This window comes from Muntiacus reevesi, chromosome 4 (assembly GCF_963930625.1).
Source record: "Muntiacus reevesi chromosome 4, mMunRee1.1, whole genome shotgun sequence".
NCBI classification, from domain to species: Eukaryota; Metazoa; Chordata; class Mammalia; order Artiodactyla; family Cervidae; genus Muntiacus; species Muntiacus reevesi.
The window spans coordinates 35,874,375-35,892,633 of record NC_089252.1 but is presented as its reverse complement, the minus strand read 5'-3'; the positions used below and the strand labels follow the sequence as shown (position 1 = coordinate 35,892,633).

At 40.0% G+C, this 18,259-nt stretch overlaps 1 protein-coding gene across 6 annotated transcripts in view; it reads left to right on the top strand.

The window, feature by feature from the left end:
• Positions 1-18,259, top strand: part of DLGAP1 (DLG associated protein 1) — a 288,426-nt gene that overhangs the window by 239,220 nt on the left and 30,947 nt on the right. For all 6 annotated transcript variants that reach the window (XM_065932530.1, XM_065932529.1, XM_065932533.1 and 3 more), the window contains one exon: positions 2,751-2,842. In XM_065932530.1, coding sequence (XP_065788602.1) covers positions 2,751-2,842 — 92 coding nt within the window. The remainder of the gene's footprint in view (positions 1-2,750; positions 2,843-18,259) is intronic.

Sequence of the window (18,259 nt, the reverse complement as noted above, 5' to 3'; positions counted from 1 at the left end):
AAATCTTTTGGCTATGCCACATGGCATGAGGGATCTTACTTCCCCAACCAGGGATCAAACCCAAGCCCCTTCACTGACAGCTTGAAGTCTAAACCACTGGACCATTAGGAAGATCCCTACGCCTTCACATTTAATGTGACCATGTGATGCAGCTTCTTTGATGAAGAATAATAATAGAAGGCAAAAGGAAAAGAGGGTGGCAGAGGATGAGATAGATAGCATCATTGACTCAATGGACATGAACAAACTCCAGAAGATTGTGGAATACAGGGAAGCCTAGTGTGCTGCAGTCCATGGGGTTGCAAAGAATCAGACACGACTTAGCGACTGAACAACAAGTAAATTACAATTTAGGCTACAAAATAGTCACCAAATTTCATTACACTGCAATCCAATTTAAATGTGAATCCCTCAAATATGTGAGATTATTACTAGGTCCTCGGACTCCTCACAGTTTTACCTTTTTAGGGTCAGAATTCTCAAATCTTTTCCAACATTTTGAATTTAATCTATATCTAATAGTTAACATTATAATCATTTATTTCACAACCTGTGTGAACTTAGGCCAATTACTTAATAGTTTCCTCATCTGGAAAATAAGAATAATAGTTGCTGTTGCACTGGTACTTTATAGGTTATAATACAAACGGTATTATAACCGTTTGTTATATATTGATGGGTACAATATATGTAAAGTTCAAAGCATAGTGCCTGGCATACTAAGGGCTCAATAAATATTGGGCTTAGTTGTTATTATTAGTAGTATCCTCCTTTAAGTGTTAGTCACTCAGTCGTGTCTGACTCTTTGCCACCCCATGGACTGTAGCCTGCCAGGCTCCTCTGTCCAAGAGACTTCCCAAGCAAGAATGCTGAACTGGGTTGCCATTTCCTCCTCCAGGGGATCTCCCCAACCCAGGGATCGACCCCACATCTCCTGCATTGCAGGTAGATTCTTTACCATCTGAGCCACCAGGGAATGAGCAAGAAAAGTAACAGTGATTGAAGTGAAGTGAAAGTCACTCAGTCGTGTCCGACCCTTTATGACCCCATGGACTATACAGTTCATGGAATTCTCCAGGCCAGAATACTGGAGTGGGTAGCCGTTCCCTTCTCCAGGGGATCTTCCCAACCCAGCGATTAAACCCAGGTCTCTCACATTTCGGGTGGATTCTTTACCAGCTGAGCCACCAGGGAAGCCCATCCTCCTTTATGATGATTATCCAAACAATGCTAAAATTGTATCATCTGCCATGGGCTTTCTTAGTTTTTTTCAGGACAGAGATTTAATTAATCCTGCAACATATTTCAAAATTTTAAGTGTCTCTTCAAAAGTTTAAATAGATTACCCCACACACTATATGAGAGAGGTGACATTTGTCAATATTTGGATTTAAGGGGATTAAAGTCAGAGATAAATTTACTGGCAATGACTAAAGCTTAAGAAGATGACAACACTTTGATGCAAATAAGCTATGCGTCTGGATGTGGGGGCGAGCCTAGGACAGGAAACAGCAGCTTCCTCTCCCATCCTCGGACCCTGCTTCCTTTCTTTCTTCTTTTCTCAGGGCGTGGCTCATCCTGGTTCTTTTTTTTTTTTTTTTATGGTTGTACTGGGTCATTGTTGCTCCATGTGGGCTTTCTCTAGTTGCAATCCGTGGGCTTCTCATTGCAGTGGCTTCTCTTGTTGCAGAGCACAGACTTTAGGCACATGGACTTCACTAGTTGTGGCTCTCAGACTCAGTAGTTGTGTCTTAGTTTTATAAGACTTACATTAAATTGTTTTTATATTCAGAAAAGAAATAATTTATTAAGAAAAAAGGTGAATAAAACTAATTGCTCTGAATAGTCACAAAATTTATTTCAAATGTGGGTTGGGTCTGATCTGTCACATAAACTATCAGTTATATTTAGATATATTTTCTATATGAATTATAACATGCTCATAGCTATTTAGAAGCTATGAAGTGATATCCAAAGCCAATTCCTTAATTTAAGGGGAAAAAAATGAAGTACTCTACAGTTTATGAGTTTATAGTTCAATATCCCAGTATCAACAATTCTAACTACAATAAGTGAAATTTCTTCCTTCTTTTGTATTTTGTTATGTGCAAATTCAAAACTTTAAAAAGAACAATCCCATGAGGTGAAAGTGAAAGTTGCTCAGTCGTGTCCGACTCTTTGTGACCCCATGGACTGTAGTCCATGGAATTCTCCAGGTCAGAATACTGGAGTGGGTAGCCTTTCCCTTCTCCAGGGGATCTTCCCAACCCAGGGATCAAACCTAGGTCTCCCTCATTACAGGTAGATTCTTTACCAGCTGAGCCACAAGGGAAGCCCAAGCATACTGGAGTGGGTAGCCTATCCCTTCTCCAGAGGATCTTCCCGACCCAGGGACTGAACCGGGGTCTCCTGCATTACAGGTGGATCCTTTATCTGAGCTATCAGGGAAGCCCATCCCATGAGGTACTTCTTCCTAATATAGCGCTCACAAGTAAGTACATCCTAACAAATCTCTGCAGGAATCAGACATTTATTGGGCAACTTAGGAGTGAACAAAACTGCATTTTACTAAGATCAGCAGAGTCAAAGTACACGCTAATTATGTAGTGATGCTGTTCATCAAATACACAAATATTGAACATATGACCAAACATTCCAGTAATACTACAGATGTTTCTAATGAAATGAGACTTTGTTTTTCAAACAAGATGACTAAAATAGAGCACCTCTACTTGTGGCTATTTCTTCAGGTGGATGATGCTGAAGAACCTGACAAGACAGGGGGAAATAAAGCACCCAGTAAGTTCCAGTCCGTAGGAGTGCAAGTAGAAGAAGAGAAATGGTGAGTCTACCATTCATCCTCTTTCATCTTGATGTTGGCAAGTACAAAAATACAAGTATTTTTCCCCATGATAAACCTTCAATATTCAGTGATAATTCCCATTAGCTTCTGGGAGCATTAGAGGGTAAGCCTAAGTCAGTATTAGCTGTTCCTTTCTCTCCTTTATTACTGGAGACCATTTTATTTACATTTTAGCTAGAATAGTAGTGCATGCTAAGTTGCTTCAATTGTGCCCCACTCTTTGCAACACTATGGGCTGTAGCCCGCCAGGCTCCTCTGTCCATGGGATTCTCCAGGCAAGAATACTGGAGTGGGTTGCCATGCCCTCCTCCAGGGGATCTTCCAGACCCAGGGATTGAACCCGAATCTCTTAAGTCTCATGCACTGGAAGGTGGGTTCTTTACCACTAGTGCTACCTGGGAAGTCCCAGAATAGTAGTATTGGGGCCCAAAATAGGCCTCAATAGCATGATGATTAGTTTGAGTTAAAATTACTTAAGGAACAGTCAATGCAAAGAATGATACCTTTACCCTTTCTAGAATCCCTGAAAGCAGGAAATAAATCTTCCACATAAAAGATGCCCTTCTTGTATTGGGAGCTGGAAAGATATTGTTATCACCAGAGACAGGATTCAGGGCCAAGAAGCATGCATGCTTGTTGTTTCTTTATTAAATCACTACCCAAGTCCAAACTCTGCTTAAATTCCTTACTAATTAAACACCCAAACCTGTTTCTTTGTCCTGTCACTCCCTCTCAAATTTATTGCTTCTTTGTCTACAAAGTAAAAGGCTATTTGCTTTGGCCACTTCTTAGATTCCATTTCTCTGCGACCTCTGTGCACACAAATTAAATTTTTCTTTTTCTCCTGTAAATCTGTCTTGTGTCAATGTTATGATTGGTCTAGCCTCAGGAACTTGGAGAGGAGCAAAGGGAAGCCTCTCCCCTCCCTGACAGCAGAACAAGCACATCCCGTTCACACATACATACAACCACTGTGTGAGGTACTGCTGTGTTCCCAAACTACTCCTCTTCATCAGAAAGCTTTCCCATCTTAGATGATAAGACATTTTAAGAGAAGATGGCTTTCTCTCCCTTTTTTTTTCTTTCTTATTTCTAGAACTAAATAGTGGCTCATGTTTAGCATGTGCTCAAAGAATGATGACCGAAAGAACAAATGAGGAGTAGGAAAAAGACTTCCTGTCATTACACAGAATCACTAGTTTCTTTAGGTTGCTCTTTAAAAAAAAAAAAAAGCTAGATTTAAAAAAATATTTTGATTTACTTTTATATTTTTGGCCGCACTGGGTCTTCAGTGCTGCACACAGGCTTTCTCTAGCTGCAGGACGAGGGCTTCTCATTGTGGTGGCTGCTGTTGCTTCAGAGCACAAGTTTTAAGGCGCACAGGCTTCTGAAGTAGCTCAGTAGTTGTGGAAAACACAGGTTTAGTTGCTCTGCTGCATGTGGAATCTTCCCAGATCAGGGTCAGAACCCGTGTCCCCTGCTTTGGCAAGCGGACTCTCAACCACTGGACCACCAAGAAAGTCCTTTTAGATTGCTCTTTAAAATATGCTTAGAGTCTAAGTATCCAGAAGTAAGAAATTTAGAGTTTGAGAAGATCACTGAATCCAGAAGCTGAAGAGAACTTCTGAGGTCAGCATCTTCATTTTATAATGAGGATTTGGTCTGGAGAGGTAGGTGAGTTTCCCAGTCAAACTGTGAGGACCATGATGGATGAGACTATGTTTACTGATAACACAGAACCCTCAGCTTCCAGACCATGCTTTTCATATACTAAGTTTATAGTAACTGCTAACTGGATGGGGTAAGAATGCAGTTATTGTAGGTGAAAGAACTCTATATCCTAAATCAGGAAATCATTTCAACTTTGTCACTAACTTTTTAAGTGTTAATTAGGAGAAATCACTTGGATGTCATTCATCCATCCATTCATCATCTATCCAATCAGTAAATATCTATAGGGACTTCCCTGGCGGTCCAGTAGTTAAGACTTCAGCTTCTAAAGGAGTGGGTGCAGGTTTGATCCCTGGTCAGGAAGTTAAGATCCCACATGCCTCAAGGCCAAAAAACCAAAACATAAAATAGAAGTAATATTGAAACAACTTCAATAAAGACTTTAAAAATGGTCCACATCCAAAAAAAAATTCTATGGAATGTCTCCGATATGCAAGGCCCCATGTAACATAAACTTAAATCTGAGAATAAGCCATGTTTCAGTTCATGGAAGGAGTCTTATTTTACAGTCTCTTAGTTTGACACTACCCTTGCATCTAAAAGATTTTCCATATATGTACATATAACCTTTTATATTGTTATATTTGATGTAATTATACAATGCTGGAAGCCCAGATAATTGGTACAGTCCTTCTAGAAATTAATATGACAAAAATTGGTGATAATTATACATCTATCCAGATACATTGACCCAGTAATTCCTCTCATGAGGCTATCCTGATTGAAATCACTCAGTGAAAGGGAAACAACTGTGGAACATTATCTATTATTGTAAAAAAAAAAAATCAGTTATCAAATGTCAAGCAAAACAAGAATGCTTTTGTAAATTATAGCACATCGTCAAGACAGGCTATTATACAGCTATTAAATATGATTTGTAAAGAAGATATGGAAACATGGGAGAAACTCCCATGGTACAATGTTAAGTAAAAAAGAGGACATAATACCCACATATAATATTCACAAAGATGGATAAGGACTGAAATGTAATCTGTAAAAATTGTAGATTTAGGAGTGAATTTTCCCCCCTTTACTCTAAAATGTTTAATTATTATATCTACTTCAAGTGATAGTAATCATCATTTTCAAACCAACCCTTCTGGCACATGTTCCTTTCACAGTTTTAGAAAATGTTTTGAAAAAAATGTAAGACTTCCCTGGTGGTCTTAGTGGTTAAGACTTTGAGCTCCCAACACAGGGGACATGGGTTCAATCCCTGATCTGGGAACTAGATGGCATGCCACAAGGCATGGCCAAAAAAAAAAAAAAAAAATCAAAAGAAAATGTAAACTTAGGAGATATAAAAGATCTCATGGTAAGAAAACACATTTCTCCTTCCCCCACTGACCCAACTTGCTTGTTTTCCTCAATGATGGTTAAGGGCACAGATTCCTGAGCTAAAGCACCGAGATTCAAATCCTGGCACTACCACATACTAGCTGGGAGGCTTTGATCAAATTGTTAAACTTCTTTGTGCCTTGGTTTCTTTATATGTAAAAAGAAGATAACAGGCAGTTTCTGGTCCAGCAGGTAAAGAGCTTAGAAGTCATCACGCTGTCTTAACAAGTAAAAAACTTTTCAAACTGAAAAATCAACAATTCTTCTTAAACCAGGCAGAGATGTGAAGTCACAGGGCAAATTACTGCTCTAAGAACCAAAGAGACAGACAGACACACAGAGAATCACAACTTACTGGAGTTCAGTTTAGTCGCTCAGTCGTGTCCGACTCTTTGCAATTCCATGAACCACAGCATGCCAGGCCTCCCTGTCCATCACCAACTCCCAGAGTTTACTCAAACTCATGACCATTGAGTCGGTGATGCCATCCAACCATCTCATGCTCTGTCATCCCCTTCTCTTCCCGCCCTCAATCTTTCCCAGCATCAGGATCTTTTCCAGTGAGTCAGCTCTTTGCATCAGGTGGCCAAAGTATTGGAGTTTCAGCTTTAGCATCAGTCCTTCCAATGAATATTCAGGACTGATTTCCTTTAGGATTGAATGGCTTGATATTCTTGTAGTCCAAGGGACTCTCAAGAGTCTTCTCCAACACGTTTCAAAAGCATCAACTCTTCGGCGCTCAGCTTTCTTTATAATCCAACTCTCACATCCATACATGACTACTGGAAAAACCATAGCCTTGACTAGAAGGACCTTTGTTGACAAAGTAATGTCTCTGCTTTTTAATATGCTATCTAGGTTGGTCATAATGTTCCTTCCAAGGAGTAAGCGTCTTTTAATTTCATGGCTGCAGTCACCATCCACAGTGATTTTGGAGCCCAAAAAATTAAAGTTAGCTACTGTTTCCACTGTTTCCCCATCTAATTGCCATGAAGTGATGGGAACGGATGCCATGCTCTTAGTTTTCTGAATGTTGAGTTTTAAGCCAACTTTTTCACTCTCCTCTTTCACTTTCATCAAGAGGCTCTTTAATTCTTCTTCAGTTTCTGCCATAAGGGTGATGTCATCTGCATAATTTGCGGTTATTGATATTTCTCCCGGCAATCCTGATTCCAGCTTGTGCTTCCTCCAGCCCAGTGTTTCTCATGATGTACTCTGCATATAAGTTAAATAAGCAGGGTGACAATATACAGCCTTGACCTACTCCTTTCCTGATTTGGAACCATTCTGTTGTTCCATGTCCAATTCTAACTGTTGCTTCCTAACCTGTATACAGGTTTCTCAAGAGGCAGGTCAGGTGGTCTGGTATTCCCATCTCTTTCAGAATTTTCCACAGTTTGTTGTGATTCACACAGTCAAAGGCTTTGGCATAGTCAATAAAGCAGAAATAGATGTTTTTCTGGAACTCTCTTGCTTTTTCAATGATCCACTGCATGTTGGCAAGTTGATCTCTGGTTCCTCTGCCTTTTCTAAAACCAGCTTAAAAAATAAATAAATAAAACCAGCTTGAACATCTGGAAGTTCATGGTTCACATATTGCTGAAGCCTGGCTTGGAGAATTTTGAGCATTACTTTACTAGCATGTGAGATAAGTGCAAGTGTGTGGTAGTTTGAGCATTCTTTGGCATTGCCTTTCTTTGGGATTGGAATGAAAACTGACCTTTTCCAGTCCTGTGGCCACTGCTGAGTTTTCCAAATGTGCTGGCATATTGAGTGCAGCACTTTCACAGCATCATCTTTTAGGATTTGAAATAGCTCAGCTGGAATTCCATCACCTCCACTAGCTTTGTTCATAGTGATTCTTCCTAAGGCCCACTTGACTTCACATTCCAGTATGTCTGGCTCTAGGTGAGTGTTCACACCACTGTGATTACCTAGGTCATGAAGATCTTTTTTATATAGTTCTTCTGTGTAGTCTTGCCCCCTCTGCTTAGTATCTTCTGCTTCTGTTAGGTCCATACCATTTCTGTCCTTTATTGAGTCCATCTTTGCATGAAATGTTCCCTTGGTATCTCTAATTTTCTTGAAGAGATCTCTAGTCTTTCCTATTCTATTGTTTTCCTCTATTTCTTTGCATTGATCACTGAAGAAGGCTTTCTTATCTCTCCTTGCTATTCTTTGGAACTCTGCATTCAAATGGGTATAATCTTTCCTTTTCTCCTTTGCTTTTTGCTTCTTTTCTTCTCAGAGCTATTTGTAAGGCCTCCTCAGACACCCATTCTGCTTTTTTGCATTTCTTTTTCTTGGGGATGGTCTTAATCCCTGTCTTCTGTACAATGGCATGAACTTCCGTCCATAGTTCATTGGGCACTCTATTAGATCTAGTCCCTTAAATCTATTTCTCACTTCCACTGTATAATCATAAGGGATTTGATTTAGGTCATACCTGAATGGTCTAGTGGTTTTCCCCACTTTCTTCAATTTAAGTCTGAATTTGGCAATAAAGAGTTCATGGTCTGAGCCATGTCAGCTCCCGGTCTTGTTTTTGCTGGAGTAGAAACCCACAAAAGAAAGCCCCATGGGAACCAGTGCCAGGACAGGAAAACCTGAACAGTGATTGATGAACTGCTGGCAGCTCAGTGAGGACAAGTTTGAGAGTTAAAAACTTAATGGGGACCTAGTTATGGGAGGGCCTCCATAGTTCATGAGTTTTACCTGCAGAAGCTCTACCAAGTCCTCACGGTAGAAAGCAGAGAAAAGCCCCATCCCCACCCTGTGCTTCTGGAAGAAAGAGGGGGAAAGGAACCATTCTGAAATATACCAGAGCGTTCTGTTCCTAAAAAGCTCTGCCTGTGGGAGAAACTAACTTACCAGAGCCTAATCTTGTTGTTGCTCAGTTGCTCAGTTGGGTTCAACTCTTTGGGACCCCACAGACTGCAGCCCACCAGGATCCTCTGTCCATAAGATTCTCCAGGCAATAATACTGGAGTGGCTTGCCATTTCCTTCTCCAGGGGATCTTCCTGACCTAGGGATCAAACCCATGTCTCCTGAATTGGTAGGCAGGCAGACTCATTACCGCTGAGCCACCCGGGAAGCCCAAAGCCTAATCTATTGGGTTTCTAATGAGAAGAGAGAAGGGAAATGCCTAACCTCAGCCCCCTCTTGCAAACTTGTACCACAGTGGGGAGGGGAAGAGGAGAAATTCACTGTCCAAGGGCACAGGCTCACTGACTGACCTAATCATAGGGCTAGAAAATGCTTCCCCTCAACACTCACCTAACCACTGCATTTACTAAACACCTATTACTCACCATGGGCTTCCCTGATAGCTCAGTTGGTAGAGAATCCACCTGCAATGTAGGAGACCCCGGTTCGATTCCTGGGTCAGGAAGATCCCCCGGAGAAGGGATAGGCTACCCACTCCAGTATGCTTGGTCTTTCCTTGTGGCTCAACTAGTAAAGAATCTGCCTGCAATGTGGGAAACCTAGGTTTGATCCCTGGGTTGGGAAGATCCCCTGGTGAAGAGAAAGTCTACCCACTCCAGTATTCTGGCCTGGAGAATTCCATGGACTGTAATAGTCCATGGGGTCACAAAGAGTCAGACACAACTAAGCAACTTTCACTTCACTTCACTTATTACGCACCACAGCTCCTTTTAGCCACTACATCATGTCTATCTTTCAATAATGATTTACAAGGCATAGGTTGTCATTCCCTTCTCCAGGGGATCTTCCCAACCTAGGGATCAAACCCAGGTCTCCCACATTGCAGGCAGATTCTTTACCAGCTGAGCCACCAGGGAAACCCTACAAGGTATACTAAAAGGTAAAAATACAACTTGTTAAGATTGAACAAGCATTAACCCAGAGGCACCTATAACAATGTTGGACATATCAGACCAGGTATTTTTTAAACCATAATTAAAATGTTAAGGACCATAATGGAAAGAGTAGGCAGCATATAAAAATAGATGAGCAATGTTAGCAGAGAGATGGAAACTCTAAGAAAGAATAAAAAACAAATGCTAGGGATGAGAAACACTACCAGAAATGAAGAATGCTTTTGATGGGCTTATTAGCAGATAAGCTACAGATGAGGAAAGAACCTCTGAGCTTGAGGATGCAACAACAGAAACTCCCCAAACTGGAAGCAAAGAGGGAAAAAAACAACCCTGAAAAAAAATCACAACAAAATATCCAAGAATAATGAGGCAATTATATAAGGTTTAACGTACATAATGAGAACACCAGAAGGAAAAGAGAAAAATGAACAGAAGCAATATTTGAACAAACAGTGACTGAGAACAGCCCCAAATTAGTGTCAGACACCAAACCACAGATCCAGGAAGCTTACAGAAGGCCAAGCAGGATAAATGCCCAATTCATCACAGCTAGGCATGCTATATTCAAAGAAAACCAAGGGAAAAAATCCTGAAAAAAGCCAGAAGGAAGACATTTTTCTTGTGGAGGAGCAAAATAAGGATTGTATGTGACTTTTCCTCAAAAACCATACTAGTAAGAAGAAAATAGAGTGAAATATTTAATATGAAAGATAAAAACACCAACTTAGAATCCTGTATGCTGTGGAAACTATCCTTCAAAAGACAAGAAAAAATAAAAACTTTCTCAGACAAACAAAAATTGAGGAAATTTGTAAATGTGTAGATCCAACTTGTAAGAAATGTTAAAAGAAGTTCTTCAGAGAGAAAGAAAATTATATAAGCCAGAAACTCAGATCTCCATGAAGAAAGGAAGAGCATCAGAGAATAAATGAAAGTAAAATAAAAACTTCTTTGTCTTATTCTTAATGGATCTAACAGGTAATACTTTGTTCAAAATAATAATAGGAACAATATATATGAATATCTTATACTCTTTAGTAGAAGTAAATTGAATGACAGCAATAATACAAAGGATGAGAAGTAAGATTAGGGCTACTTAATTATTATAAAGTATGTTCAACACTCTTGAAGTGATATAGTATTATTTGAAAATGAACTTGGACCAGTTGTAAATCTACTAAGGCAACCACTAAAAAAAGTAAAAACAAGAAAGTATAACATATATGCTAAGAGGGAAATATGCAGAAGACAAAAATAGGAACAGAGAACAAGGAAACAGCAATCTCGTAGAAATTAACCCAACTTTATCAATAATCATTTTGTCAGTGGTCTAAATACATCAATTAGAAGACAGAGGTTGTCAGAATGCATAAAAAATAATACCCAACTTTGTGTTTTCTATAAGAAATCCATGTTAAATATAAAGACAGTTTAAAAGTAAGGTGATGGAGAAAAATATACTGCATTCAGTTCAGTTCAGTTCAGTCACTCAACTGTGTCCGACTCTTTGAGACCCCATGGACTGCAGCATGCCAGGCTTCCCTGTCCATCACCAACTCTTGGAGCTTGCTCAAGCTCATGTCCGTCGACTCGGTGATGCCATTCAACCATCTCATCCTCTGTTGTCCCCTTCTCCTCCTGCCTTCAATCTTTCCCAGCATCAGGGTCTTTTCCAATGAGTCAGTTCTTCACATCACGTGGCCAAAGTATTGAAGTTTCAGCTTCAGCATCAGTCTTCCAAAGAATATTCAGGATTGCTTTAGGATTGACCGGTTTGATCTCCTTAAAGTCCAAGGGACTCTCAAGAATCTTCTCCAACACCACAATTCAAGAGCATCAATTCTTTGGCACTCAGCTCTCTTTGTGGTCCAACTCTCACATCCATACATGGCTACTGGAAAAACTATAGCTTTGACTAGACGAACCTTTGTTGGTAAAGTAACGTCTCTGCTTTTTAATATGCCATCTAGGTTGGTCATAGCTTTTCTTCCAAGGAGCAAGCGTCTTTTAATATCATGGCTGCAGTCACCATCTGCAGTGATTTTGGAGCCCAAAAAATAAAGTCTGTCACTGTTTCCACTGTTTCCCCATCTATTTGCCATGAAGTGATGGGACCAGATGCCATGATCTTAGTTTTCTGAATGCTGAGTTTTAAGCCAATTTTTTGACTCTCCTCTTTCACTTTCATCAAGAGGCTCTTTAGTTCTTTGCTTTCTGCCGTAAGGGTGGTGTCATCTGCATATCTGAGGTTACTGATATTTCTCCAGCAATCTTAATTCCAGTTTGCTTCATCCAGCCGGCATTTCACATGATGTACTCTGCATATAAGTTGAATAAGCAGAGTGACAATATACAGTCTTGACATACTCCTTTCCCAATTTGGAACCCGTCTGTTCTTCCATGTCCAGTTCTAACTATTCCTTCTTGACCTGCACACAGAGTTCTCAAGAGGCATGTAAGGTGGTTTGGTATTCCCATCTCTCTAAGAATTTTCCACAATTTGTTGTGATTCACACAGTCAAAGGCTTTAGCATAGTCAATAAAGCAGAAATAGATATTTTTCTGGATTTCTCACTTTTTTTGATGATCCAATGGATGTTGGCAATTTGATCTCTGGTTCCTCTGCCTTTTCTAAGTCCAGCTTGAATATATGGAAGTTCATGGTTCATGTACTGCTGAAGCCTGGGTTGGTGAATTTTGAGCACTACTTTGCTAGTGTTGAAAGATGAGTGCAATTGTGCGGTAGTTTGAGCATTCTTTGGCATTGCCTTTCTTTGGGATTAGAATGAAAACTGACCTTTTCCAGTCCTGTGGCCACTGCTGAGTTTTCCAAATGTGCTGGCATATTGAGTGCAGCACTTTCACAGCATCATCTTTTAGGATTTGAAATAGCTCAGTTGGAATTCCATCACCTCCACTAGCCTTGTTTGTAGTGATTCTTCCTAAGGCCCACTTGACTTCACATTCCAGTATGTCTGGCTCTAGGTGAGTGATCACATCATCGTGGTTATCTGGGTCATGAAGATCTTTTTTGTATAGTTCTTCTGTGTATTATTGCCACCTCTTCTTAATTGCCACCTCTTCTTAATATCTTCTGCTTCTATTAGGTCCATACTGTATTAATACTAGTCAAAAGAAAGCAGGAGTGAACTTCCCTGGTGGTCCAGTGGTTAAGAATCTGCCTACCAATGCAGAGGACACAGGTTCAATCCCTGCTCTAGGAAGATCCCACATTGCCACGGAACAACTAAGTCCATGCACCACAACTACTGAAGCCTGCATGCCTAGCGGCCATGCTCCACAAGAGAAGCCACCACAGTGAAAAGCCTGTGCACCACAACTAGAGAGTAGCCTCTGCTTGAAGCAACTAGAGAGAAGCCCTCAAGCAGCAATGAAGACCCAGTGCAGCCAAAAATAAAGTTTAAAAAAAAAAGCAAAAACAAAACAACAACAACAAAAAAAAGCAGGAGCTGCTATATTAATTTCAGACAGAGGAGCCTTCAGAGTAAGAAAAATTATCAAAGATAAGGAAGGATATAACATTATATTATATATAACACGAATAAATCTCTCTAAAGAGTGAAGTCTCAAGAAAGCAATTATACCATCTTTTCTTTAAAGATAAGAAAAAATCATCCTAATTTTTTAAATGTACTTCAAACATTTCTCCTGCAATTAGCAATTCTATATGATCGAATTCATGCCCTTGATACTTGTCCATTTCTGTAGGAATGTTAAACATTATATGCCTAATAGCAACCCCCAAACTTCAAATGAGCTATTTTTATCATGTTATTAAAAAGTTGAACATTTAATAAATTATTGCTGTTCCTCAGTAAACTGAGTAATTTCTTTTAAATACATCTCCCCAAAAAGCTGGCAGCCCCAATTTTGGTGGTGCTCAAACTTCCAAACCATACCCATTCTCGAAGGTCACTATGTAGTTAACTGCTATGAAATAAATAAGCATTAAAAATTGATGTTAATGATTGTTTTCAACCTTGCCATAAGAAATTTGCTGTCAAACAAGCAGAGATTACTTGTTTCTTCTGTCTGTTAATTTTAATTCTTTTTATAATTTTGCTGGTAGTCATTCATTTAGATAGGATCTTAAAATACAAAACTGGGTAGATGAGATTTCTTAAAGACAGCTGGGTTTTTTTAAAATATTTTAAATTATTTTTTAATTATCTAATGATAAAAGATAGGACTATTGTTTTCACATTGAATGGCTATTACAATCCATCTCTCACTTTCCCAAATAAACAGACTGATAAATGACACTAGTCTAACAAAAAGTGAAAAAAGAAAGGAAATATAGCAAGAGAAACAAAGAGATAGTGCAAAGAAAGGAAGATTAAAAGACTTTGTAAGATGGGCTTCCTGGTGGCAGTGGCTAAGAACCTGCCAGCCAATGCATGGGTTCCACCCCTGGTCTGGGAAAATCCCACATGCCTTGGAGTAAATAAGCCCATGTACCACAACTACTGAGTCTGTGCTCTAGAGCCATTAAGCCACCAACTACCGAACCCCATGCAACCTAGAGCCCAAGCTCAGAAGCAAGAGAAGCCACCTCGATGAGAAGCCCACCTACCTCAATGAAGAGTAGCCCCCGCTTGCTGCAACTAGAGAAAGCCCACACAGAACAACGAAGACCCAGTGCAGCCAAAAATAAAAGCAAATTAATTTTTAAAAAAAGACTTTGTAAGAGGCTGAAACTCAACATCACTTTTTTTTATTTTTTATTTTTTTATTTTACAGTGGGTTTTGTCATACATTGATATGATCAACATCACTTTTTGAAACCATCACAATTTAGGAACTAAATCTAACAGCAGAGTCCATCTGGCTGATTCATCTATTAAAAGGTAGACTTGTAAATTCAGGGTGTTATTCAGTGCTCCCTATTGAAACAAAAGAAAAAGTTAGTAACTCATTACCAAAAAGATAAGATGCACTGATAACCGATCTACTTCAAGAAAAGGAATCCAAACGGAGGATCACATATCTTCCTCACTTATTTGCAGGCAGGGACCATGCACAGAGGAAGGCTGTCTGGAGGTCACTAGTTTAAATGCTATGGCAGCACCAAGCCAGGGTCGATGAATGCATGGGGTTTTGAAGCAAGACTTCAAAACTTCCTTTAGGCTAATAAAGCAATGTCTCCTCTCCATCCAACATTAGCTATGTGCTTTATGTGCTCAGTCACTCAGCCGTGTCTGATTCTTTGCAGCCTCATGGACTATAGCCTGCCAGGCTCCTCTGACCGTGGAATTCTCCAGACAAGAATACTGGAGTGGGTTGCCATTTCCTCCTCCAGGAAATCTTTCCAACCCAGGGATGGAATCATTGTCTCCTGTATCTCCTGCACTGGCAGGCAGATTCTTTACCACTAGCACCACCTGGGAAGCCCCCAACATTAGCTATCTGTCCCCAATTCCTGTTTCACAGGTCAGCCAGTAGGATTATTCAATAGGATCCACATGGCATTATTTTTGCTGCTCTGCAGGAATGATCCTAAGCAAAGTGGGTCAAGCCCTCCCCTAGGAACGCTCCCCTCAGCCATGCTCTGTGCTCTATCCCAGGCCCTCCAAGCATCCTGCTTCCATCCTCTCCCATTCCCTGGACTGGTCCCCAGGAGTTCTCATGAGGTCTTCCTGTCTTCCAAGCTGATAATTAGCAAATCTAGTAAACCAATCCTTTCCACTGACTAAGATGAGAAAGCTAAAAGGCTCCCAGGGATTTCCCCTTTCTTTCCAAGTAACAACTGTATTTCAACAGTAGTTCAAACTAGACTTTCTTACCTTAGCCCATGACCGACTCCAAAACTCTTAACAGTGGATACAAAGAGGAAGAATATTATTATTTTTATTATAAAAATAGCATGCAGATTTACTGAGAGGAAAACATACAGCAGCATGTTAACAGTCTATAACTCTCCAGTGAACTTTAGAGCAACTGAAAAAACTGTGATTATATGCGTGGATAGACAGATATCTTTTTAAGTATTATATGACTTAGCAACTAAGCAACAACAATACTTTTTCTATAATAATTGTGAATCATTAAGTAATCTTATTAATGACAAGATAATATTTATATACTATGAAAATTTATAAATTGCAGAAATAAAAATAAAAATTTCCATAATCCTACTCATTAACCATGAACTAATAGAGGGGTATATTTTTACCTATGCTTTCTCCATGAACATTTTGAAAGTTGTTGAAATCTTCTTTTGTAAAAAATTCAGTAATATTTTAAAAATCAACTAATATTACAACAAAAGTGTTCTCATTATTAAAAATTCATGACAAATACTTCTTTTAATAGTTACACAATATTTAAGAATATGAGTTAAATTTCTCTCCCTGTTGAATATGTGCATTATTGCTAGATTGACTTTTGATTAAAGGTGGTGAAAAAAATATACACACGTCGATCTTTGAGGCCTTCTGAAACTAAATGACAGTAAAAGGATTTTGTGTTTGTTTTGGCACAAGTTGTGGAGGATGAGAACAAGAGAGGAAAAAATACAGCAGCAGGAGCTGGAAGGCAGAGAGACACATGATAATTGGCTTAGGTGACCAGAGAGAGCTGAATCTAAAGCTAGCCATGCAGAAATCTAGGATATAATTCAACTTAAGTTTCAGAACCTACAAAAGGCGTGGGCATTGACAGCACTGGACATAGGGCTGGGGGTGGAGCTAAAACTGCCTGAATCTGCAGTCAGGTGACAGATGGCTCTTCCCTACTCTGGCAGGAAGCTGGAGGTTTCCCTTCAGAGGCCAAAACAAATGGTCCTGGGTCTGGAAGACAGGCAAACAGTTGAGGGCAGGGTTGCTGTACTGAAAATAGGAGGATAAATGAAAATTCACAAACAGAATGTCGAGGCACCTGCGCTAAGTATTCTATGCTCTCTCGGCTCCCAGGATCCCGGCAGCCAGACACATTCCCTATGTGTAGGTGTATGAACAGCCTGCAGTGGAGGAATGGGCCAGTCTGAGCCCAAAGAACCAAAGAAAGCTGTCATCAGGGATTCGGCAGTTAGATCACCCAACGCTGAGGATCACAATGAATGAGCCTGTCTCCAAAGCACAGACTTCTCTGGAGGCTTTTTCTATGACTTTCAAGGAGGAGCAGACAGCTAAGAATCAGCAAACTCACAGAGACCAGAGAAAAGCCATGAAATGAGAACCAAACATTTTCAGGAAAATCCAGAAATTTTTAAAGTGGTTTTTTTTTTTTTTTTTTTTTTTTTAGAGAAAAGAGATGAAGGTTAGGCAAGAAGTCCCTGTGAAGGAAGTGGAAATTGATGCAGTCCCTTACAGAGCATCTTCCTGTATACCCGGTGGGGAGTGGAGAGGTGGGATGGAAAGAAAAGGGCTCTTAAAAATTAAAAAACTTAACAGAGAACTGGAAAACCCAACAGAAGAGCTGAAAGATAAAACTGAAGACATTTCTAGAAAAAAAGTACAAAAAGGAAAAAAGCAAAGAAAGAAGTAAATATACAGGGACTTCCCTGATGGTCCAGTGGCTAAGACTCTGCATTCCCAATGCAAGGGACCTGGGTTCGATCCTTGGTCAGGGAGCTAGATCCCACATGCTACATGTGGGACCCGATGTAGCCAAAATAAATAAATATTTTTTAAAAAAGAAGTAAATATGGAATCCAGGAAACAGGTGATCCAGCACAAGAAAGGGGAAAGGGAAGTCTCAGGATGATGGAGAGGAATCTCCTGACAACGGTGGTGAGGCAAGTCTGGTGAGTGGCCGGGTGAGAGGGGACAGGTCAGAAGCTGTTAAAGATTTCTTCAGGAAGACTGGTGGAATTCCTAATCTGATCCAATGCATGGAGAAGATGCTTATACACCTGGGGGAATTTTGAGGATTAAGTGTTAAGTACATAAAACTTTTGTTCATAAAACTTTCCTGGTGCCTCAGATGGTAAAGAATCCGCCTGCAATGTGGGAGACTGGGTTCAATCCCTGGATTGGGAAGATTCCCTGGAGCGACTAAGCACAAGTACACATAAACATTAAGCATGTTTTTAAAAAGAAAAAAAAATGTGCAGGAAGTAGAACTTCACACTGCATGTGTGCTCAGTCATGTCCAGGTCTTTGCAACCCCATGGACTGTGGCCCACCAGGCTCCTCTGGCCATTGGATTCTCCAGGCAAGAATATTGGAGTGGGTTGCCATTCCCTTCTCCAGGGGACCTTCCCGACCCAGGGATCAAACTTGGGTCTCCAGCATTGCAGGTAGATTCTTTACTGCTGAGCCTTCGGAGAAACCCAGAGAACACATCCATCACTCCCCAAAGCCTCCTCCTGTCCCTGGTTTGTGCTTTCAGTGTCATAGCTAAGAAATCTTTAGCTAATTCAAAGTAACAAGGTTTTTCTATGTTTTCTTCCAGAATGTCATTTTAGATTTTATGGTCTAGGACCTATATTTCAAGTAATTTTTATACATGGTTTGAGGTATG